Source organism: Dromaius novaehollandiae, chromosome 1, assembly GCF_036370855.1.
Source record: "Dromaius novaehollandiae isolate bDroNov1 chromosome 1, bDroNov1.hap1, whole genome shotgun sequence".
NCBI classification, from domain to species: Eukaryota; Metazoa; Chordata; class Aves; order Casuariiformes; family Dromaiidae; genus Dromaius; species Dromaius novaehollandiae.
The window spans coordinates 196,952,475-196,978,185 of record NC_088098.1 but is presented as its reverse complement, the minus strand read 5'-3'; the positions used below and the strand labels follow the sequence as shown (position 1 = coordinate 196,978,185).

Here is a 25,711-nt window from a genome sequence, read left to right as displayed (position 1 = left end):
GGTCTGTCTTGCAGTCGCACGGGCTTTTAGCGTTGCATTGTGAGTCTGGTGTGGATTTTGAAACTGGCAGATCTGACCGCTGCATACAGATTTGGCTTGCTTCTGTCTCTGCTGTCTTTTCAGGAGACGTGAGCAAGTTCCTCTCCAAGTGGAACGTGCTGTCAGTGGGTTTTTATTTTTGGCCATGTCTTCAGATTTGGGTCTGTTTGCAGCCAGCTGGCTTGTGGCACAGAGCGAGCAGAGATCTGTATGAAGTTGTGCAGACCTACTGCACTTTTATATAAAGCAAAGTATTAACTGGGGCTTTACCTCCGCTTAGAAGAAGAGACTCTACAGTGTGGGAAGCCTGGGAGCTTTTGCATCCCAAACTTGTAAGTCTCGTGATGCTTTACGTGCTGAACACTCTCGTGGAACAAAGGCTTGGAAACAACAGCTTCCACAAACACTCCCTAACTTTTGGCGGTGGAGTTCAGTCTGATGACAGCAGGCTTCTAGCCGATTAAAAAAGATGGTCTCTGCAACAGGATCTATGGCGCCATATTGTTCTCCTGAGTTTTGCATGTGTATATATATAGGGAAAAAATAGTAAGTTGCATCTGGTTATCTTTGAAAATTTAATCTTAAAAGCTGTGAAGATACTCCTGTATTGGTCGTTTCCTAAACTGATTTCAGCCTGTACATTAACATGTTCCCTGTACATGAACATACTCATTTCAGATTGTTGAATGAACCAGTCCTTGACTTCTTACCTTTCATATGTTTAGTTCTTTGTGGCTTCTCATCCACTGATTTAGATGCTAGCTGTCAGGCTGAAATCTTCTTTCTAGATGGACACAAACTATACAAGTTAGTTTTTTTGGCATTGGTTCAATACTGTAGGTGCTATGAGGTGGGTGATAATCAAGACCTGGCTAGCAATAGCCTACCACTTTTGCTGATGATTTAACAAACAAACAAAAAAAAACCCCACAGCATGATTCCAATGCTAATGAATCCAGTTACAAATGAGTGGTTGGATCACTGTTTCCTGCTCCATATTTTGAGGAAATGGTCATGTCCTGGATGAATTCCAACTTACATCGGCTGGCTCTGTGGGGCCATTCGGTGCCTTATCTTGGATCCTGAGGAGAGCATTAATGCAGCACTGACTCACTTGGGGACAGCCCTAGTGTCATCTTTCTTTCAGTGTCTTTTAAAGCTGACACCTGAATGCCAGGTATACGTATTGCATTGCTTACCTTTTATCTTTGATCGTGCATGTTCATGGTGAGAAAAATTGTAGCCCTTCTAATGCACTGTAAATCCTGTAACTTGAAATTCTTCTTCTGTGTACTTGTGCTATGCCAGGATCCTTGACCAATGCAAAGGAATGCTGTGCTTTTAAGACTCAAATATGCTAAAAGGAGATAGCCAATGTAATAAACACAGTTGGGTTTCTGGTCTTCAGAAAAAAACAGCACCATTGTTTGATTTCTCTTCTGTTACAGCACTGTTTTGACTGTTGACAAAAGATAGCTTCAGGGCAATGTATTCAGTGTGTTAATGCAGATCTTTTTGTGCAGTATGTGAAAATCAATTGTAATTAATTCAGATTGTGTCTAGTCTCTGCTAGGGATGCTGTAAGTGATGTTGCAAGATGACGTGCCGTGTATTTACTGTAGAACTCGAGTAGCGGTATTATGATTTCAATTAGTCATGAAATACTGTCTCCAGAAATGTCTCACAATGCTTGAAAATGGATTTTGCAAGCAATCAGACATAGAGTCCTATGAAGGTGATCTGTGGAAGTGCTAGATAGATGTGTTGCTGTTAATTGATATCAAAACCTACTGGGGGCAGGGATTTGGGGAGGCAGTACCATGACCAGATTTCCCTCAACTGTTTCTGTTGGTGGAGGGAGCTTTAGAATGAAAAACTGTTATATCACCTCTGCTGATAAAAACTTTCATCCAAATATAACAACTGTGGAATAGGAGATTGGAGCTTGACTCTTAGTATATTGAAATGCATAATTCCTTTGGCGGTTTTAAATGAATATTTAGATTGCCTATATGTTGGGCAGCAGCTGATTCTTTTTGTTTAAATGGCTGCCTTATTGGACCAAAATCATTCCGTAAGTTGAAAGATATTATCTTGTAAGTCAAATAGTTTTTCTGCTTGTTTCTGCATTGTTAAAAATCTAATTTAAAAGGTAATAATACTGAGAACACTAGAGAAGTATTACTTTTTTCTAAAATTTAAATGCTTGTGTTAATCTGAATAGCGTGGCTATACCCTGTCATTGGTTCTTTTACTGACAGGAGATTAACAATCCGTCTTTCACTTGTTTTAGCAAGTGTTGTTTTTTTAAAAAATCAGTATTAAAAGAAGTGTATTCATAAATCAACTTTAATGACTTATTTTGCCTTTTGTGAGATAATCGACAAGCACCTTTCTGTGCTATGTGATTTCTCTAAGGGTAACGTGCTTCATCCTAGACTGCGGCAGTCCTCGGCTCGGCATCCTGATCGCAATATATTAACGTAAACTAAAATCCATTAAAATTTGCTGAGCTCTGAGCATTGGTGGCTGAAGAATGTAATACCTGCTTGATTTAGCTGAAGAATTAAAGAGCTTACTTGTTCCATAGCTCGGAGACAATAGCCTCTTCATTTTTAGCAGCTACATCAAATAGGAATTATAACTGAATCCCAGTCAGTGACTACTGTTTTTGAAGGGCAGGAGGTTAGGAGGAAATCAGCAGCACACTTTTCCCTTCCACCTTCCACATATGTACGAAGCAGAGCTTAGATGCACCAAAGTATCTAACCTGATGGATTAGTTATCAACTTGATTTTACATTTAGTGAAGAATCCCTTACTGGAAAAGTCCTCCACTCAAAGTGAGAAAATCAAATGAAATTTAAAATTAATTTTCTTTTATTCCTAATTCAGAAACAGTGTTTTTGGATGCTCTTTTAGTGGATATTTTTCCCAAGTAAATGATCCAGGAAGGGTGAATATCCTGTGACATTCCCAAATGTGGATATTTTTTACTTTGTATTATGATTTCTAAATGTTCAAAGGGTGTGATTTTGACTGAAATTTTCATCATGTCTGTACTTTTCCATCTAAAGTGTTAAGGTTGGTTACAGGACCTGATTTAAAATTTCAACAGAAGTGTTATTCTTTTGGAATTCACTGTCATTTAGGTGGTTAATAGATAATTCCATATTGTTCCAAATATCAGGCAAGATTCACTTTCCCCCTCTTCTCCATTTCTACTCTTCAGGCTCATCTTTTTACAGTTCATATACCAAGATAAGTTTAATTCATAGGCAGGGTTTTTAAATTTGTTTTTGTTTAAAAAGCTTGGTTAGATGCAGGAGGCAGGATTTTACTTTTGCATAGAGCGTTAATGGCATGTATGTGTTGTAAGAGGAATGTTGGCTACAGGAAGCAGTGCATTTGTGGAGGGAGAGATCTTAAATGAAGTCAGTGGCAGCAACATTTAGGTAGAGTAGGAGGAGGGGTGACTGAGACACAAGTAGGTGCAGGTACTGTAATTTTAGTGACCAAAAGCAATGAATTTGGATGGAATTTGAAATTTGTAGGGGAAGTGCTGGGACAGGAGAAGTGTTAAATTGGGGGTTCTTATTTGTGGTCGTGGAGAGATTCAGCCTGTGACAGGTGGAGAGATGGATGAGGGTGCTGTGTACTTTGGGAAGAGGGAGTTGTAGGGAGGGAATGGGCAGGCACAAGGATCTCGGAACAAGAGGGGATTGGGTTTATCATGTGGTACTCCTGTCCATTCTAGTCCTTTTGACTTTGATTTAAGGCTGCTGTTGCAGTGGACTGTCCGCCCTTGCAGTGATTGCGAAAATATGGCAGCTGGAAGGGAGGCCGAAAAGGCCGTAGGGTCCTCTTCTGTGCTATGTCAAGTCCAGAGTGGCCCTGGGTAGGAGTGATCAGTGTGGTCTTACCCAATCTCACAGATGACTTCAGGGACAGAGCAACATCTCTAGTGAGCATTTGTAGAGATGTAAGTGGGCGGTCCGTTGTGAGGATCCATTTTTTATTGCCTGTTTCACTTTGTCTTCATTTTGGTGTTGACTTATGTTCATGCCTGTAATTAAGTAAATCTTAGCAACCATGGATTGTTTTATTTTAGTTTTCAGAATTAACTTCAAAAGCTGTTAAAGACAGCAGTAACTTTGATGGGTCTTTATTTTAGTCATTGAGGTTGGTTTCAATGATGGTCGTATGTCTGTTGGCAGCAGCTCAGCTAATTAAGGATTAAAACTTGAAAGTCTCTCTGTTTTTAAGTAGAAGACCAACCAAGATGTTCAGGGAAATAGCTTTGAGTCAGAATTTAGGGTATATGTTGAGATTTTGTCTGAGTCTATTGCCCAAAATTTTGCTGAATGAAGAACTGTGTTGTTATAATCTGTTATGTAGGGTGTTTTATTATAACTTCATGATACTGAAGTCATTTCTCATGTGTATATAAGTCTTTAACAAAGGGATTTCACTGTCTATTTTCCTCCATAGGCAAACATGCTGAAGACATATTTGGCGAGTTGTTTAATGAGGCCAACAGCTTCTATATCAGGGCAAATTCTCTTCAAGACAGAATTGATCGCCTTGCTGTCAAAGTTACCCAGCTGGATTCAACAGTAGAGGAGGGTAGGTAACTGCATGAAAGCATTGAGCCAGAAGTGATGTTGACAAGACTACAGTATTTAATTACACAGCAATCTCTGTCTTTTCAAAGTAATTCTGAGCTGATATTTAATCTTGCTTTTTTAGTAAGGTGAGTTGGGAAAAATCATGTTAGTGGACTGAGAAAAATGTTGTTGAGTCATGTAACTGTCTTCGCTTTGGACTTAATATTAACTCAAGAAGCCATCAAGAAGTCATTAAGTTACCTTTTTTACAGGACAAACTTTTAACCTATAAATGTAATAGATCGGAAGTGAGTAAATCAGGACCTTACTAAAAATAAATCAGAAAATCAGAAAAAAGTTTGAAATATTAAAATTATTTTTCAGGATAGGATGGTAGCAAGCTATATTAGTAGTATTTCTCCAGGATCACTGACTGCAGTGATCTGAGCTCTTATAATACTCTCCCTAAACAAAGCACTGCGTTTGTGTATCAACGAGCTGAAATTCTGTAGGTGGTTCTAGCCAGAAACATTATTTCCCTGGATTGCTGTTACATCCTTGCTTGCTTACATGTTTGGTCATTCCCTTCATGAATATGCTATAAAACCAAAGAATTTAAGTAAGGTCATTACACTGTTTGAAAGCACTTACTTCATTCAGGTAAGTAAAACATGTATCTCCATTTTGCCTTAAAAGCTGTAATGTGCACCTTTGCCTACATGTCCAATTATGTGTTGAAGCCTGAACTAGTCATTGCCTATAATCTCTTTAGATAACTTCTGTGGTTCAGAAGATTACAATTCCTGACATTTAGTAAAATGTCAAAAAGTAAAAAGCTTGTTAGATCAGGAGAGTAGTGTAATATTTACTGTTAATATTTAATCTTGTTATTAATATATATAATTACTGTTTATATAGCATATATATTATATTTTTCTATTGTTACTAATACTTAATAGTGTAATATTTAGCTTTCCATTTCTAGTTTGTTATTGACTGAAAGTCATTACATGATTTTTTTTTCCCTATTTTAAAAATTAACTGGTAGTGTAGAGTGTCACAGTTCATACTAGCACCTTTTTTGCTACCTTAGAAAAGACACTAAGAACTATATGGGAACAGAAACTAAGCTATTATTGGGTTGCTGTTCAGCTTAGGTCTGGAGGCACATTGTGGTGGTAACATGAGCAAAATAGACAAGATTCCTACTGGAGTTGTTCCATGCTGAGATGGATGAAGTCAGTCTTCCTGACTTTGAAATAGAATATATTTGGAAATTCTATCCCCAGTAGAGGGTTTTTTGTGGTTTTGTTTTTTTAACATCTCATTTGTATTATAGAATACCTTCTGGTTATTTTCTAGATTTTGGTAAGTTATTAAAAACAGTCTTTTGGAAGGGGAAACGCATGTAGGGACTGAGTTTTTTGTAAGATTTTATTTTAAATTGACCTCAGTTATTATTCCTGTATTGCTAATTGTCTTTCAAATTAATAAGCTATATATACAAACTGATATGATTTTACTGTCAGTAGGAAATCTAATTAGCTATTTGGCTCTAGAAATTGAAATTTTTATAATAATTCATTGCAGGTTGGTTGTCAGTAGTTCTGAATTTATATTTCTGGGTAGCTTAGTCATTTAAGTAAAAAATAACTTGCTAGGCCAATTTAAAAAAAACCTTTAGATTTAATTGCATCAGTAATTCCCAACATTCTTAGCGAATTCATATAATTAATACTGCAGTTGAAAAAAAAAATTTAAATAAATAATAGAAGTTAAGATCTCAAAAGCATATGAAAAAACTTACACTTGTAAGCCCCCTTCAAAGTGGAATATATGCTCTTTTGAATGTATTCCTTCAAATGAAAATGTAACAATTCAAACGTACATTTGAAAAACTGCCTGAATTTATCTTACTGGTTCACTTACAGTCAGGTTTAAACAGAAATTAGTGGCATTTTTGTAATTCAGAGAAACTAGACAGGGGAAGGAGGACTTGGAATGAAATATTCTGTTTCTAATTCTTAATCATTTTAAAGGCTACTGAAGAATCTAAGTGGTTTTGGAATGAGAGGCAGGGCCTCACCACAGATCTAAAAGATATTTGGGAGAGCAGTCTCAGTGGGATTCAGCTTTCATCATGACAAAGGATAACAGGGTATTTTATAGGGTCAACATAAAACTTGATGCCTTTTCCTTTTACACATCATCTATACATTAACTTTTTGCCTGTCATTGTTCAGTTAATATGCTAAATTCTCACAGTTTGTTCTTGAGACTTGAGAAGTTAGATGAATGGGCAGGTAATATTAGATGAAATGTCAATAGATGTAAAAAGAAAACAAGCAATGCAGGGCATTTGGGAGGAAAATATTCGTACTCCTCCTATGACTTACAGTGTTCCAGAACAGTTGTGACAGTTCAAGAAATTGTAGGCTTCAACTCACTGCAGACAGTGAAGACTTCAGCTCTTTGTTCACCTGCATATGTTATTGAAATATATATATATATGCATGCTGTTGTGCTTAAATATCATGATTATTTATGAAAGTTAAAATAAATATTTCGGCTTTACTTATATATTTTACTGAAAACTTTTCAAATAACTAGAATAGAATGGATTTTATTTTTCGTTTATTAAAATTCTGACCTATGATAAATCTATTTTTGTTTCTAATAGTATCATTACAAGATATCAACATGAAAAAAGCATTCAAGAGTTCAACGATTCAAGATCAGCAGGTAGTTTCGAAGAACAGTATTCCTAACCCAGTGGCTGATATTTATAATCAGAGTGACAAACCACCTCCTCTGAATATTCTTTCACCTTATAGGTATGGAAACATTAATTGCATACATTCTTGTACTTTGCTATTTATCTCTCAGTTGTATGTGGAGAATGATTACAGCAGAAGGGGAAAAGCTGTATTAGTTATTGAGATTTGGTTTGTTGAATATTTCAGTGATTTCTCTGTTCATGAAAACAAGTGCTATTATCACACTTACAGTCATAAGTAGTACCTAATCCTGCAGTCTAACAGAAATCATCATATTTCAGCATAATATTACATGGCAGCACAGGAGCTGAAGGCAAGTGCCACTGATTATGTAAAAAGTGTAAAGAAAATGAATAATAGAGTAAGTAACACTGTCTTTAGTTTATTTATCTTGAAAGCTGGAATTTGTTCCTTTTTCTTCCCTCGTCCCCTGTGCGTGTGCACACCCACACCCACACTTTACCTTTCCTTTTCCTGGCTACTGACTGCTGAAGAAAACAGCAGCAAGCAGGACTTCATCTTCTGGTTTCTGTTAAATTTATAATTGTTTGTAAAATTAGTCTCACTTGTCTTTCTTAAGGGTGTGAACAATGCGTTTTCACTGTATCTCTTAAATTTGGGGAGGTACTAGATTACAAGACTAAGGAAGATAGTTCAGTGTAATTAACATTGGTTATGGCTTTAATAGGAAGCCTGATATTCATCTCATGAGGTATCTGTGTAAAGCATGGACTCAATTTGCAGTAACTTATGTGTAAAATGTTTTAGGAATGACATAGGAATGTGACATAGGAATGGCATACTCTGTGTTTTGCAGAGTCTTTTTCTACAGGTTTTGCTTGGAAGGTAAAATTGTTAGATTTATAGTTGAAGTATACTTTTCTCCCTGCTGCTACATACAATTGTGCTTGATTGTTTTTTTATGGGCGGCCAGTTAATATGAGTTGTTTTTCAGTCAACTGTTCTGCACAGTTATGTCCTAATATGTATCTGGATGACAGTAGCAGTGAGCTTTACTGCGTTTCTCCAGTTTTATTAGGGATGCCCTAGTGAAATATGCTTACTTAAATTATATTTCTTGGTAAATCTTTAAGATCTACTAAAGTTAAATTGTTTGTATTTGCCCTGTTTCTGTTATGATGAAAAAGTACTAAGTTTAAATTAACCACAAACTACAGTCTGACCAAAGCTAGAGGGGTGGAAGAACAACCCCTTCAATAGCTCAGACTTTTGTAGAAAACAGCTCTAACACCCAAATGTAAGGGATTTGGGGCTGTATGATTAGACAGTACATAGAAACTGCTGTCTGTACCCTGCTTCTGCAGTTGCACAGTCTCCATGTGCTGGATCTCCATCACTGTTGATCCTGCAGGAAGAAATTTGGGTTCAGCTGCCACCGAAATTTGTGTGGGAAGAAATTAGGATCTACAGCCAAAAGGGACACTGAAAGACACCAATTTAGGAAGTCAGACTGGGATCACCGTCATATGCTGTTTGGACCATGCCAGCTGCCCTGCTGTGTTGAATCCCCCAGCCCCTGATCCTTCACGAACATGGAGGATTTCAGAAGATTCCCTATTTCCAGGCCATGGCATCAAGTGTTTACTTCACCCCAAATTAGGATTTGATAGCATACCCTTTCGGTGGTTTCTTAGCTTAGGCGATTCTGGTTCCAGGTGGTTCCCTGCTGCCAAGTGGAGCCAGCAAGCCCAAATCAGCTCAGTCCCAAACCCCCCTTGAGCTGGAAGAGTCCATTTTCAGTAGTGCTGTCCTGTTCTTCCTGTCACAAGGGCGAAGGTTCTCAGGCCTACCTTGTTCCCAAATTCCGATCCTAAAACCTGTCTGGATTTAGCCAAATTCTCCTCTTCTAGTCCTTCTGAATCAGTTGAGTTGCATTTGTACCTAAGGCTGCTCTGTCCCCTGCACATCCTGTCTCAACATGATCTTCTTGCAACATCAGGGAATTTCACTCCAGTGAGGAAGACTGTGCAGGAGCCCAGACAGCTCCTGCTGAGGTCTGCTGAGGCGTAGTCTGGAAGCATGCCTCCCAAAAGGCAGCGGATTCCACCCCTTTTCCCTGAAATCCTTGGTATGAACCAAGCAAATTGCAGACTATAATTACCAAGAGTGGTATATAGTACACTTGCCATGCTGTCATCCTATAGTGCAAAAAGGTTAAGCTTAAAAGATCCTCAAAGGTGAGCTTTGTTAGTTTAAAAATACTAATTCATATCATCTTAGCTTGTGTTCTACTGTATTTGCAGGGATGATAAGAAAGATGGATTGAAGTTTTATACTGATCCCTCCTATTTTTTTGATCTTTGGAAAGAAAAAATGTTACAAGACACTGAAGATAAGCGAAAAGAGAAGAGGAGACAGAAGGTAAAAGCAAAAACATAATTGAAAATATATGTATTATACTTTCATGTACACTTGTCCAGGCATAAAAATTGGTAGGTCCTACTTAGTTTATATGTGCGGAAAGGCAATTCCTCTTTAGACATGGCTGTAGATTTAGAGTTGGTTCAGCTTTTATAGTTCATGCTATTTTAAGTAGCTGGCAAATTGAATGTTAGGATGACTGTAGTTATCTTTCAGCATAACTTCTTTAATCCCTTGCCAGTATCTGCTTATTAATACTTAGCAAAATAGCTCTGCTCTACTTCAAAGAAAAAACTGTATGATTTAGAGAAAATAGGAATTTGAATTACAGTTTTCTTTATTTTCATAATTTTTTATCCAGCAGCATCAACTCCTGTAGCAAAACGTGGACTTACTCAACAGTGCATATTCTGTTGGGGTTTTAATTCCTTTATAGTAACTCTTTGCTTTTCTAAACCTGTTAGAAGTTAGTAATAGACAACAGATAACAAATTTATTCTGTGGTTCAGCAACAAGAGCAGATGTACTTTAGGAGAAATATTCTTTGTTTCTCCAAGGTTTAAAAAACCAAAAAAATTGAGGCTTTTTCATAGAAAAGCGTCTTTAGTCCTTATGCAGTCTGTTCAGCAGTTTGATGAGAGATGTGTGTTCCGATGCTCTGAAGATACTTTAAAAATGGATTTTAATTTTGAATAAAAAATTTGTTTATATGTACTTCTGCAGCTTTTTTGCTGTCTTTTTTTTTTTTTTTTGATCAAATCTTACAGGGCCATAAGATTCTTGAAGGTTATCCTAAGAAAAAAGGAAGAAGGAAAGCTTGATGAAGCTGCCTGTCTTGTGTGCCTGTCTTGTCTGGCAGGTAGCTGCCCTTCTGAATAGGTTCAGTGAGAAGTAAAGGATTTAAAAATAAAAGGATTCCAAACAAGGTGAACAGGTTGATTAAAGGAGTGTTTTGCAGTATACACTAAATATAAATATGCTAATGTGTACGATACCAGCTTAGACATCAAATACAGAACATGCCTGGGAAGCTTTAATATTCTGATTTTATTAAGTGAAATGTGTTCCTTGTTCCTGTTGCTAGATAAAACTTTCTGGCTACAACAGTTTTAAGCAAAAGATGAAGATTGAGTTGAAAAAATTGAGTAGACATTTTCAGTAGAAGAAACTCAGTCTGAAGCAAAATATTGGGAAATAGTCATTTGTTTTTTGGTATAACTGTACAAACTGTGTACAAAGTTATAATTCCACTATATTCTCAGTATCATAAGTCATAGAGGTGATTGAAAGATGGGAAACAATTATGACAAATTTTAAAGCAGTTTTCATTCTCCAGTTTAGTTGTTCCTTTCTTAATTTTACTCAGTGTTTCTCTGTGGAAAAATATATATAGATAATTACAACTTTGTTTTTTTTTTTTCTCCCCAGCCTTTTTTTTCCTTTCAAATTTAGAGCTTGTCATGAGAGAGAGGGATAAAAAGAAACTATCAACTTAAGAGCTAAATTCTTCATTCTGGTTTGATATTAGAAAGCAAAAGAGCTAGGGAAAAACTGGAAACCTGTTTTTTAAAGACCACCTTTGGAACCAGGTTTCACTTGAAAAAATTTTGATAGCATTAGAGAGATTTTTATACAAGCACTTTTTTATAAACTTGTTTTCAGGCTGTATTTTAGATAATACATCTCACTTGTTTCTGTCCATGGTATATTTTGTGTACATTTTAATCATTTTATCACAGTGTACAAAGTAGATAGAAAATATTCTCAATCCCAATCATACAGAATTTGATTAAATATGAAAAAAACCTACCTAACAAGAACAGAATTTGCACACGTTGGTGTGACTTTATGTGGTAGGTAGAAATCTGTCTTTTAGCTTTGCAGAAGTTGGTGTGCAAGCATGCATGTTATCACCTGGAAGCTTTAGAGAGCTGGAGGGAGGAGGATGAAACATCTGACGGACACTGTTACTTCTGTAGGTTGCTTAACAGACTCTCATTTTCTTTTGTTCTTGTCCTTACGATAGCATTGACTAGTAATGAATCTGGAGCATCTATTATGTTTTTTTCTGGCTGAAGTTATATTTTGAATCTACTAACCGAGAATTCCTCAAACAATTTGTATTTTGCAGAAGCACAAAATACACAAGTCATTGAGAGACTGTGTGCAGATGAAGTAATCTGTATTGTTTAGAGTATTATAAACTAGATAGCTAGATGCAGTCCTACTCAGCTGACCAAATATAGGTGTTTTTTAGCTTCAGCTTCTTGTGTGGTCAGTGAAGATTAAGAATATTCCTTGCCTCAGAGGATTTGTTTTCTGGTGTCATTTTGCTCATTTGCCTTAAATGCTTGAGCAACAGGCAATTTGTGAAATGTTTCATTCTCTCACCTTTAAATATCATATTTATTTATTGTTTCAGTATTCAGTTTAACCAGAGAAATTTAATACAGACTTTCTCTGATTTGGGTCTTTCAGATGAACATTTTCTCCAAAGGAAACTGTAATTTTAATTATTTGTAAATTTAAAAACTATGGGATAGTCTCCTGTTCTTTACTGGTAAGCTTTTAGTAGGTCAGTGCGTAAGAGTTCAGGGTGGCTGGTTTTGACTTTTACGAATATCAGCGGTATTCTGAATTGAATAACCTTAGACCAGTTGTTAACCAAACCAGAGTTGTTCTACCTTGCTTTTTATTGTTCCCCATTTTTTTTCCTGAGGAATGATTACAGTTATTTAAATAGTTAGAAATTTTTTAATTTTTGGCTTTTGTATACTTGCCTTTCACAAATCATTCCTGATGACTTGTGACAGGTAGAGTGGGAAATTTGGAAAGTCGGGAAAATACACTAGGCTCACACTCTCAGTTTCTTGAAGGTATTGCAAATACTTGCTGAGGCTACGTTCTATTATTAGCTCTTATTCTTTATTAAGATGCTTTAAATACCATTTGCTAACTCTTGATGCAAATGTAAAAATAAAAATTAACTTACCCGTTTGATGAGTCTAACTCTGTTTGCTGTGTTTACTGAAATCATTTCCTGCCAATAGTTGAACCATGTACCTGTTTTCTAGTCTAACCTACAGCATCCATTTGTCTGCTGCAGTCTCTATTACCTGTCAGTTACAGGAAGCAAATGTTTTATACTTTGCTTTCCTAAGAAAGATATTTCTAGTCGTAGTTATTTTTAAAGGCTTCCGCTCCCCTAGAACTCTGTTGTCATTGTCCTAGGTACTTAAAACTAGAGCTGTCTCCGATGTTTGCCAAGGTAGTGAAATTATTTGTCCAATATACAAGTGCTAATAAAAACCTTCACTGTTACTGAAACAAGATAAAACTACTTTGTTACAAGCTTCTATGTTTTTTCTGCTGGTAGCAATAGGCAGCTCTGCCTCATTATTTTGGAAGAAATGAAATGTTTTAGAGATGTGTTTATATAATATTTAACCAAAAAAAAGAAGTAGATTAAAAATAATTTTAAAAAGTAGATTAAAAATAAGTAGACATAAGTACTGTTCAAGTAAAAGGGGCATATTTATTTGCATACCTACCTGTTTTTGTTTGTTTATTTATACATACATATATAGATATATGTATTTATCTTTTCCATAAAAACATAGTGATCACTTAAACGTATCTTAAATAGGTGATTACATATAAATAATCACATAAGCACTCCTGATTGTGCCACGGTTGTATCGAAATCATTATCTTCCAGAGAGCAGTGTACATTGTTCAAAAGGCTGATACTTACTTTTTCTGAAAACTTGCAAGACATACGTGATACTAATAAATCTTAGAGGATGGAGTTATTAATCTGTGAGAAGAAAAAACTAAAGCATGCTTTCAATTAACTTAAAGGATTATTAGTACTTCCTCTCAAATCTATTATGAGTAGGTAACAAAATCTAAATAAATGAACCAGGATAAAAGTCAGAAATTAAAACAAATGAAATTTTGCAGTGATCAAACGAAAAAGATGTAAAGCGTTTAGCAAGCATATATTCAGCCATGGAAATCAGCAAAACTTCATATATTCAAAATAAAGCATGACTGAATCTGTTTCCCTTCTGCTCCAATTCCTACATTTGGGAAGTTTTGGTATGACGAAATGGTATTAAAGGAGATGGTAAAACACTGCATAACCTGAGCACAGAAGAGAGTGACTCTAAAAGAAGTCTGAGGAAGAGAAAGAATTAATAGATGGAAATTAAGAACCAGGGTAATGACTCTTACTTGACATTCATCGCATCAAAAATATGTTCACTGCAGGGTCCAGGAACCAACAAGCAACATTTGGATGTTTAACTTCCAAAAGTTTTTTCTGTCATTCTTAATGCTAACAGATGTGGATCAGCAGGTCCCTCTTATGGACATGCATGGGACAAGCAAGAGATCCAAAAAGAGGGCAAGTGAGCCATTCGATAGTTGTTAGTGATGTAAAGCCAAATAAACTGTATCGGTATTATTTATCAGTACAATTTGACAGTTGCAGGAAAATATTCATGTTCATCCATGTGGCATACCTTTTTTCTCCTCATTTTGGGTGGGACTGTTTGGCTTTCCAGCTCTTATGCCTTACTATAAAGGTAGTAGGAGATTCAACAAGGAAAAGCTTAGATATTGGCACTTTAATGGACTCCTTGTTCAATACAATTGAATATGACTGCAGTTCTTAGATAGGAATATAAATCTTTTCCAGGAAACTGTATCTTTCTAACAGCCAAAAGTCTAATACCAAATTATTAATAAAAAAAAAATCTTTAACCTATTTATGAAATGGTATTGTAAGGTGTGGGTTCTAGAGCCAGCAGAAAATCCAAGGCCCTCATAAACATTGTGAAAAGGAGTAGGACATAAATATCTTTTTGAGTTTAGATAGTGCAAACTTGCCTACTGTCACGCTGAAGCATGAGTATGATTTTATTTGTACTGAGTAGTAAGGGTGAGGGTGAGATGAGGGAGACATCTCAGAGGTGCAAAAGCATTGAATCCCACTATTAGAAGATCTAAGTGATATATAAACACTGACATTCATTGGGCCTGAAATTTTATTGAAAGATTTCAAAAACTAAACCAACTGATTTGATGTGAAATTATCAAGCTGTAGTATATCACCTGAATATTACCGACACACTGCAGAGAGGATTAGTGTAATTCATTTTGTGTAAGATAACGGCAAACAAGTGAGGAGAAACTGGGAGGAACTGTGGTGGCTTGTTTATCAGATCTAAGAAGGGAGAGCAAGTTAGAACAGTGAAACTCATCCCACATAGAATGCAAAATGAATTGGATGGTGTTACCATTTCTTCCATATTTTCCCAAGGCCTGAGCAAATTGAGCATGTTCTCATAATATTGGTTTGCAGGAGAAAGAAATTAAAAGCACTTCAGGATGGTCTAAATAAATAACATAGGATGTCAGGAGAAGCTTTCTAGCTTTTAAAATCAATGAGTTCTGCCTGTATTGGGGAAAAACGGTAGATCAGTATCATGCTAGCATCTACATCTTACAGAAGAAGGACAGGCAGTAATCTTACTTCCGAATGAAGTTCGTAGCGTAAGGACGCATTTTTAGTGCAGAGAAATTTTATGTAAACTTGTCTTCATCTGTAAACCTAGTCTTATTTTCATGCGCTCTAACTGCATTTTAACCTGCTTTTTCCTTTCCTTTTTTTCTTTCTTTGCATGCTATATTTCTTTTGTTTGAACATTAGGAGCAAAAGCGTATAGATGGCACCACTCGTGAGGTGAAAAAGGTTAGAAAAGCCAGGAACAGACGCCAGGAGTGGAATATGATGGCATATGACAAAGAGCTTAGACCTGACAACAGGTTGTCTCAAAGTGTGTACCATGGAGCATCTTCCGAGGGATCACTGTCCCCAGATACTAGGTCTGTTTACAATAAAGCTGTTTGTTATACCTCAGATGTACATTCAGAAATACTGAGTAGATTTAGGTGTTTTTATAGGTTGGGAATGTAACAGTTGTAATAGACAAAATATACAATAAATGTTTTACAGCTCTTCTCAAAATTCTCTTAAAGCATATATAGTATAACAAATTATATAATTAATCAAAATTTTCTTCCTCTACCTCAGGTGATCATTTTGTCATCATAATTTAGCAAAGTTATTTCACTATAGCGTAGGACATATGCTTTGTATTTGATCTTGAGTAGCTGTAGATGCAATAGCATTTAAATTTGCCTTTACTAGATAATACCAATACCTGTTCTTTCAGCTATGGTTTGTCCTATGTTGTGCTGCTGATAGCTTAATAAATATTTTTCTGTAAACAATGACATCATCATTTCAGGATTTAGCCTCCTGGAGATCTTCAAATATTTTTCTCTTTATACGAGAAATACACACGAAATAATCCAGGTAATCAACTCAGTCAGGCATACAGGGAACAGTTTTCTGCTTCATCGGTGTTCTACTTGTCTATAAAGCAAGCTACAAATCCAGATGCAACATTATTACATGAAAAAGATCACTTTGAATGAAAATCTCTGCTTAGAGACACACAGCAGAATGGGTCTTCATCGTTCTTCTCCCCAAATGTGGATGCAATTCTTTTTGAGCTCGGTGGGAGATGCGCTGTCTTGGTGTGCACAGCATATCTGAGTCTGTTCACTAAGCTGGTCTCACTAGAGAATTTTCCCTCTTATTTTGTTTTCTCTGTTTGTTATGGTTAATTGCTAGCTGAAGGGTAAGGAATAAGCAGAATCTAGTGAAAAACTGTTTTGCAATTTAGTTTGTATTTAAATTGTTGAATAGTTAGGATAAGGAAACAGCCACCATTGCAAAAGGGTGGACTGATATCTTTAGTCTACTGTCCAGCCGAGATTAATGAAAAAATCTGCTCAGAACTTTGTATAACTAATGTTTCAGTCTCTGTGAACAGTAATCATCTTGTAGTTGAAAAATTTGAAAGGAAATTGCTACTGCTGTTTCAATAACATGTCCAGACCCTGCCTCTGTCTAAAGTACTTTACCATCAGGTTTTTTTAGTGAGCTATATTTTCTAATGCAAATCTCCTTTTTGTCAGTTTCTGATGTTTCATTAAGACTGCTTTCCAAAGGTTGATCTGCTAAGCTGACATTGGTGTCCCGTTATCAAATGCCAAGTGTGGATTTTTTTTTCCATCTCTGAGCTCTGCCTTTCAAACATTTCAAGGCTTTTTCTGGCCTTAACACCTTGCTTCCAGGATTCCTGTGTGTGAATAGTCACATTGAAGCGATTTGTCTTTTTATCTCCCCACAGTGTCAAAATGTGTTTGATTATTTGCAGATACCCATAATAGTTGCAATGTGTAACATTTCATTAAGCAGAAATTGTAAAGATGCCTCATTACGTTGGCTACGGATTTTATGGTATGACAGACATATTGTACTTATAAAACTTCAAAGGTTTATATATGTGAAGAATTTTAAATTTCAGTGGATCAACTACCGGAGATTGAACTCCGAAGTCTGTATTTTACATGCATCAGGAGTTTTTAATTTTGTGACTAGTGGAGAGAAGATTTTCTATTTTTATCTTGGTATAGTCTTAATTGCAGGAGCTAAGCTATAAAAAGCCTAAAGAGCATGATGCGTGTAGAAGTAAGTCTTGCTTTCAGAGACATTCTTATGCTGACAGCTACTGCATGAGCATTGTGTTTTAAATAAGGTCCTAAGGAAATGTCTGTAGTTATATCATGATTTTTTTATGTTCAAATAAAAAAATGCTTATATTCCTCCTAGTTTGATAATTGTAGAGCTTAAGCGTTAAAGGTTGAAATCTAAGTTTCCAGACTGTGACAATTTACAACGTATTTGTTATACTTATTGCACTTCAGAGAGAGAAACACAAGCTGAATCCAAACAGAAACCAGCAAATTAATGTGAGAAAAGTAAGAACAAGAAAAGAAGAGTGGGAGAGAAGGAAAATGGGCATTGAGTTCATGAGTGACGCAAAGAAAATGGAGCAGGCAGGAAGCATGAAAGAGGACAAAATGCCCAAAGGGTTTGTCATTTTGTTTTACTCAAAGCCCTGGCTTTTTGTTGCTTGCCTTGCTTCCAGTCTTACAGATAAGTGCATCAGTTTACTCTGTTCACTAAAAGCCAGGCTGCACGATTGTTCATTACTAATACAATACAGCTTTGTGCAGTAATGGGATGAAGAGATCCTTTTGCTCCCTCTCTTGGGCTTATTTGACAGAGCATCCTAGACTTTGTATCTTTATGAACTCTCTGCTCAACTAATATTTACATTTCTCAGTTTCTCTAAGCTTTTCCAACAAAACTATTTGTGCAAACAAAATAAAAAGCATTTTCTAACTTTTGAAATTGGTTTTCTCTGCTTTGGTGGAATTGGTTCTCTCTGCTTTGGTGAGATATAATCTTCTGCATAATTCTGAGTGCTTGCAATGTTGCTTTAATTTTTGTGCTGTCATTGTTAACTTAAGGCCAACCTGATAAATATTATCATCTCAAACAACAGTCTGTCAAAAACACCCCTCAAAACAATATGCTTGTTTGTGGCTACTAAAGAACTCTAAAACCCAGAGAAAGCTTTTTTTTTTTTTTCCTTTTGAAAGTTTGTGCTACAAGAGGACATTCTGCTGCAGAGTTAACATGCCAAAATGTTGCAATTGTTCAGTTTTAGTCTTCCTATGCCAGTTTGTCAGACTAACTTATTTTCAAGTCATATGAACCATTTTGTTGCTTTTGTTGTTGTGTCTTCCATGAGCTGACAAGGGAATGGTGCTTCATAATCAGGGAGTCATACTGTAAAAAATTATTCCATTTTTAGCTTTACTGGTGAGCTATTTAGATAATATTCTGCCACACTCATATAACGTGTTCTTCTGCATCCATTTATTTTAATTTTAGGTCCCATGCATCTGATGTTACAGATTATTCTTATCCTGCTACTCCGAATCATTCCCTTCATCAGCAGATAGCAATGCCTTCATATGGAACAGGAGATGGTCCACAGTATATGGGAGTACCCCAAAGCCATGAGCATGAATACAGACCACCTTCTACCACAGTACGACATGCTACTTTAAACAGACCTCAGCAACCACCTCCACCTCCACCCCAGCCTTCAGATGGCCAGCATAGTTCAGTACCTGTGGTACCAGCAGAATATGGGTAAAACTCATGATTTACTCCAGTGCATTCTTGACAAAACTAGAGGGATGCATGTTTTTCATAACCATCATAACATGTAGTGCATACATAGTACCAAAATAACAAATACCTCTAGTTATTTCACTGAGGATAACAGAGGAAATTTAATATCAATTGAACTGGTGAAAGCAGAAATCATGAACTGTGTATGGAATGTGTTGAAATCAATATGCTTGTAAAATATTAAAGGTCCTAATGTAATATTAAAAAGGGGACAATTTTCCTTTATAACGAAAAGTAGTTACAGCATAGTTAATTGAATAATATTTCAAACTGCAAGAAAGGTGCAGAAAAGGGATCTTTGAATGTGATTGACGTGGCAGTCTATGTCGCATCCCTGAGAAGATTTGGAAAGGAGCTTATAACGGGATAGGAATCTTGTTCCTACTGCCACAGACATCTCCCTAATTCCATTGACAAATTTATCAGATTACTATGTAGATGTTTTGCCTGAAATTTTGAAGGAAGGTTTACTCCATAGCACTGGTTCTCTGATAGGAAGAAGTCATTTCTTTTCCATCCTGAATCTGTTTCTAACCAGTCCGTTCCTATTCATTCTTGTGCCAACGTTAGCCTTTTGCTTAAATAGCTTAAACTTTTCAGTTGTAACCCCAGTGCAGTTGTATCCCTTCTTGCCTGTGTTTTGTTAAGCTAGGCTAGCCAAGCCTTTTCACCTTCATATGGTGCATCCTGGGATAGCGTTTGCCCTTTTCATGACTGTATCATGCTGTAGATGACTCACAGTTATGCTATGATGGACTCTTCTGGCTTGCTTTTTCTCTCAGTTATTTCCAGCTAGTCATTTCCCAGGTTATAAAAGAAATTCTTGTGATTAGTCCCCAGGTACATGACCATTCACTGTGCATCACTGAATGTCATTAGTAACTTCCCTATAACCCCTGTCTCCTTTATACAGTTCTTCACCTATTTCAGAATTCTTATACTAATTCTCTTTTCTTCCTTTTAACAATTCTATTAATGACATTTTACCAACTAAATTACATATTCCCTATTCCTTTGAAGTATCAATCATTTATTAATTTAATTAAATAATATTTGAATTGACAAACTTGATTAAAGAAGCACATGAGATGCATGATATACTTTTGGTTAAATCCTTCCATTCCTACTTTCCATTTTTCTCCATGCATGTCTTTTATTATTTCTTAACATTTGTTACAAAGCCCTGTGTTCTGTGGAAGTGATACTCATAGTCTAATAGTTTTATTGCTTCCTTCTTAATCATAGTCACTGTGCTTAATATTCTTACACAGTAATGTTTAGTAACATGGGTGTATACTTAACTGGGTAGGAATAGCAAGATAAATCTTACTTTGTTTGCAGAGTGGTTTGATATGAATAGGGCTGAAAAGGGATTGTCCTTAAATATGTCATCTGCCTTAAATCAGAATATATTACCTCAATATTTGGTATTTCATATATTTATAATTGTTTGTGTATTTAACATATTAGTTTAAATTCCTTTCAATTTCTGTTTTAGCTGAAGTTGGAGAACAGTTTAAGAGATGGTGATTCTGTAAGTCCTAACTTTCAATGCAACACATTTTTTTAATTCTCTTTTGCCTAGGATGCTTCCAGCTCAGATGGTGGATTATTACAATCCTACAGGTCCTCCTCCCCCTCCCCCTCCCCCTATGATTCCTTCAGCACAAACTGCATTTGTTAGTCCTCTCCAGCTCCCTGTGCCAGCTTCCCATTCTGGACTGGTGACTGGCTCCACATATGCTGCCTCTCATCCTCCTCCTCCTAGTGGGCTTGTTGTCACGGCTCCTCCTCCTCCTGGCCCACCTCCTCCCCCTCCAGGCCCCCCTGCTGCAGGTTCATCCCTCTCTTCCTCCCCAATGCATGCTCCTCCAGCTGCTGAGGCAAAGCGTCATGAACCTGCACAGCCACCAATAAGTGATGCACGAAGTGATCTTCTTGCTGCCATTCGTATGGGTAAGTGGACATGGAGTTTTAGCAATTCCTTTTCTTCAGTGTAAGAACTGTATTTTCCAGAGATGTGAGTTCAGGGGTCCTGTTCCCAGCTAGGCAGAATTTCAGTGTGAGAATTAGTTAACCACAGGTACCACAGACATGTTGTAACACTTTCTGCTTTTCAGGTTACTAGCCCTTGTCAACCCTGACTTCAGACCTGTTCCTGAAGCCTCATGTTCCCAGGTGTAGAGCTGTGTTAAATATATTCTAGTGTTTGTGTGAACATAATCAAATGAAACAGTACTTAAGTTCATGATATGGAGTTTCCATTAAAAGTACGTGGATTCTTGGTTTCTTCAGAAGAATTGAGCTATCCAGAACCATGTTTCAGCCCAGTGCATGTAGCTTTGCAAGCCATCTTTAATCAGGGACTAATGGCCATCTCTTACTTTGGTTAGACTCTAGAGCTGTAGTTCTTATAGTGTTTCCAGACACAATTTTGAAGTCCTCCTTCTTCAGATCGAAAGAACTTGTACAGTCTTCAGTGTTTAGTTTTAACTATTGTTGGTAATTTTAAAAGACTAGAAGCACTTAGTCTCTGAGTATGAATTCCAATCTACTTTTTTTTTTTGTCTATTTCTCTCTACCACTCTTCATTGCTCAGGAAGGCTACCTTACTGGTTTCTTTTTTTCTTCCTGGATATATTGCTAGAATATAAAACTCACAACAATGTGGAACAAAAATTTTTTAGTACACAGAACTTTGTCTGACAATGACTGTCTCTACAGGAATTCAGCTGAAAAAGGTGCAGGAGCAACGCGAGCAAGAAGCAAAGCGAGAACCTGTTGGAAATGATGTGGCAACCATCCTTTCAAGACGCATTGCTGTGGAATACAGTGATTCTGACGATGACTCAGAATTTGATGAGAATGATTGGTCAGATTGAAGCCTAGTACAAGCACAGTGGCAAGGTCATGAAACACGTGTCTTTAGTGATCACTTTCTTAGCAAGATGTAAAGCAGAACGTTGACATGCATTAAGGCTAGTGATTGAAGCATTAAAATTGAGTTGGTATTATTCAGAATGCTGTAGCTTAGCAACTCTGGTAATAATGATGTGATTATGTTTTTGCAGATCTGAAACTTGTCTTACTTTCAGTATTTACCACATAATACTTAAGTGCCACTAAATGTAGCAAATCATGTGCTGCATGCAAAATATGCTGCAGTTGTTGCACTGTTACAGAACCAGCATTTTATTTTACTTTCCTGGTCTATAAGGTGTAAAGTATATTTTTTTGACTTTGCATCTTATCCTTTTAATTTTGCAAACAACTTAGGTTACTTGTGAAGTGGTCTGGTTGTTAGTCTTTGAGGAGAGTTAACTATATGATTAGAGTGAAGCATTGAGATTCATAAATATATGATTTTTAGCTTTATTTTTTTAGATGCTAATTATGCCCACCTTAAAATACAGTAGATAGCAACTAAATATCTATTTAGTCTATTTTTAATCACATCTGGGCTTAGCTTTTTAGCTTAGCTTAGCAAACAGGTTTGGATTTGTAGAATTTAACCTTTCATTTTTCCTTAAAAATGTAGCAGATGATGAAGTGTATGCTTTGAGGACTGAATCCACATGATCCTGTAGTTAATTTTTTGAGCAGACTGGAAAAGTTTGTAGCAGTAATAGCTCTTGGTTGCTGGCTGCTTATTGGGTAGAATCCTGGGAGGTCTCAGGTAGGTAGTAACATGTCCATATTACAAATGGAAGTTAAAATCCCGGTACAGCTTTTCAGTTATATGATGGGGATCAGCTAGATTCAAAGACTTCATGGTAGATCTGATTGAAGCCATACCATCCTAGCAGTGTAGACAAGTTACCCTGCTATTACTAAAGAATGAAACCACATCAGTACAGTTCTAGCGGTCAGATACATCTCACAAGTATTAAACTTGGTTCTTATTCCTGTAGGTATAAATGTTTGTGAATAAGTTTTTGACTGATTTGCGTATATAGAAAGTCATGAAAGATCATTTTCAGTTTCCTGTAGCACACTTACTCAAATTACCATTACTTTGAATGTTTTTCTCTCCCAGTACCTCCTGTTTATGTAATGTTGGCAGGTAAAACAGTTTAATGGCTGTTTAGGTACTATGCCATATATATATGTGTGTACACACACACACCCACACACACCCACCCACCTACCCATATATATATGTGTGTGTGTATATATATATACATACATATATATGTGTGTGTGTGTGTGTATACACACACTCTTTTTTCTCTTTCTCTAGCAAAAGTTGCTGCCATACAGTCTGCTTTTGCTATCTCTGTTTTCTTTAAAAATAACTCATAATCTTTTTGCAGTGCAGTATTAAAATGTTCCTTTTTTTGTTGACTGTGAGTCAGGCTGCTGCTTTGCCTAATGAGGCTTTTAAAAATGTATTCATAAGAGAGAAGAGTTCTTTCCTTATCAGATTACAGTTTTAATCTTTGTAACAGAAGTCTGTGTAATTCCAGGTCTAACATTTGGTAAAGCTCCTTTGTTCTGTAAGGCTTGTCCATTTTTAAAAAATATATTAAATTAAAAAAAAGGAATGGAAGATCTAATCTGTGTTTACACAGTAAACAGTTTTAGTCCTGAGAATATAACCAGTCTAATGCAATATTTGCATGCAAACTATTGGCTACTTTATTGCTGTTTAATCTGCATATGTTATTTCAATCTATGACGGTTGTTTTTCTGGTAGTGTAGCAAAATGCTTACCTCAATGTTTCTGTTAAAGATCTGTCATATGAATTGCAACCGATCTCTGCATAATGGTGAGCAACTGCAGCTCTCATTAATGAGTGGCAGCTGAAGGTACTCATCTCCTTTTCAGTTTGATCTGTTTTTGTCTTTGCCTTAAAATACAGAGCTAAATTCTGCTTTATTTTGTACACTGGAGTCTGAGATATGTGTATCCACAGCAAAGGACAGAATTTAGGCTATAGCTTGATGATGGCTTTCATTAATGTGTGAGGGATGGTTTGCTTTGGTCATAAGGATACTCACACACTGGCTTCCAAAAGGATTTGTTGGATAAGTCAGATAAAAGTGCAACTCAGACTGCAGTGTTACATCGCTGTATAGGTGGGGAGAGTACTCTCAGTATCCTTTTGATACATGCTGAAATGAAATATCTCAGCAGAAAATTCTTTCCATTCTACTGAAATTTGATATGATAGAAGATATATTTTATGAACACAGAGGCTGAGTGTATCAGAAATTTTGTAATCTGCATTAATTTTAAATAATAAACATAAAACAAGTGATAAGTTGTGACCAGGTAAGATAGTGTAGATTTTTCAGTCATAGTAGCCAATCTGTTTTTCTGAACCTGGATTGTTGTCATTTTCCTTTCAGTATTTTATCAATAAAAATGTGAATTGAATTTAGTGATGTAAACTAACATTATTCTAGGACATTTTATCAGTTTAATCTTACTTTGGGTTGTGAATAAGTAACAAATATGAATAAAAACTCACTTTTGAGTCTGTCTTTCTTTCCTTAGATTAGTAAGATTTTGCCATTACTCTTTACCCCTTATTGGTAAATAAAAGAAATGAAAATGTAACACACCAAATGTTATCTGTGACCCCAGGAAGCACCATTTTACTGTGGCATTGGCTGGAGTCCGCATAACCAGGCTTCTGTAGCTCCTCCTAGGCTGCATGCTCCTTCGTTCTTGTTTCTTTTGCAACCTTGATTCAAGCTCTAAATTGAAGTTGTTTGATGTAAACGTGTTCATTTCCGTACAGGTAGTTTTAAATTCTGCCCAGTTCTTTCTGGGAGCAAAGATGGTGCTTAATGTGTTTCACTGAAGAATTATTTATCAGCTGTATTAGCTGATAAGCTCCACCACCCTTTTTCTTTTTAAGAAAGAAGTGTCTGTAGGTTAATGACATCAAGCACCGTTTTTTAAAATGCCAACTCATGTCTATCTGTTCACTACAAAAATCTTTTAATTAACCTTATTTGCAAAACATTGAAAGAGTGCCAAAGCCTAGGCTAAAACCTCATGTGGTAACAGGAGAGGCTTTTCATCATACTGGGAAGAACTCACAAATGAGCTGTGAAATGTAGCAGCCTAACTGTAACTTAAACAGAGTTACTTACGCACCTTAGATGGGCTTGGTTGTTCCCTGGGAAAATGAATTCATCTTTACTCTCTTAAACTAAAAATTTCTGTCCCTCTGGCATGCAGCTGTTATTTCACTGAAATTTTCCATCTGTGATTTGAACGTAATTCAGGTCATTTAGAACAAAGACACCAATTCTAAGTACAGACTGAATAAATGAACTGGCAGTTTTTGTTCAAAGGCTATTTTATAGTAAAGCAAGCTGGTCTCTTCTTTTTAGCAATGTAAATGCTCATTCATCAGTGGGGCTTGGAGTTAGGATTGGAGATTATACTGAAGACATCACTCAGCATACTACCTTTTACAGCTTTAACAGTTATTTTCTTGAATGTTAAAGAATCTATTTCCATATGACTGCACTGACTTATCAGTTGGTTTTTAGGCATTTCAGATTTCTCCTTATTAACTAAGATGAACCAAATGAAGAAGAGGAAAATCTTACTGTAACAAGAGGGGTTTGCTGTTCAGAACAAGCTCAAAATTGAACTAGGTTTTGCACTTTGCAAATGAGGTTGAGAGGATGGGAAATTACTCTTTGTTGGAAATCTGTTCTTGTGATGTATTTTGCAGGAGTTATTTCTCTCTTGTGCTA

General features: G+C 36.3%; 1 protein-coding gene across 2 annotated transcripts in view; it reads left to right on the top strand.

Annotated features, from left to right (window-relative positions):
- The window catches only part of WASF3 (WASP family member 3), a 78,903-nt gene extending 54,432 nt beyond the window's left edge, over nucleotides 1-24,471 (top strand). Inside the window, exons 5-11 of one of the 2 annotated variants that reach the window (XM_026108816.2) lie at nucleotides 4,530-4,664; nucleotides 7,326-7,479; nucleotides 9,687-9,804; nucleotides 17,650-17,816; nucleotides 18,686-18,949; nucleotides 20,577-20,947; nucleotides 21,716-24,471. In XM_026108816.2, coding sequence (XP_025964601.1) covers nucleotides 4,530-4,664; nucleotides 7,326-7,479; nucleotides 9,687-9,804; nucleotides 17,650-17,816; nucleotides 18,686-18,949; nucleotides 20,577-20,947; nucleotides 21,716-21,873 — 1,367 coding nt within the window. In that variant the 3' untranslated portion in view covers nucleotides 21,874-24,471. Of the gene's footprint in view, nucleotides 1-4,529; nucleotides 4,665-7,325; nucleotides 7,480-9,686; nucleotides 9,805-15,520; nucleotides 15,697-17,649; nucleotides 17,817-18,685; nucleotides 18,950-20,576; nucleotides 20,948-21,715 lie in introns of both variants that reach the window. The other variant, XM_026108814.2, reaches the window with a different exon arrangement.
- Nucleotides 24,472-25,711: the final 1,240 nt, after the last annotated feature.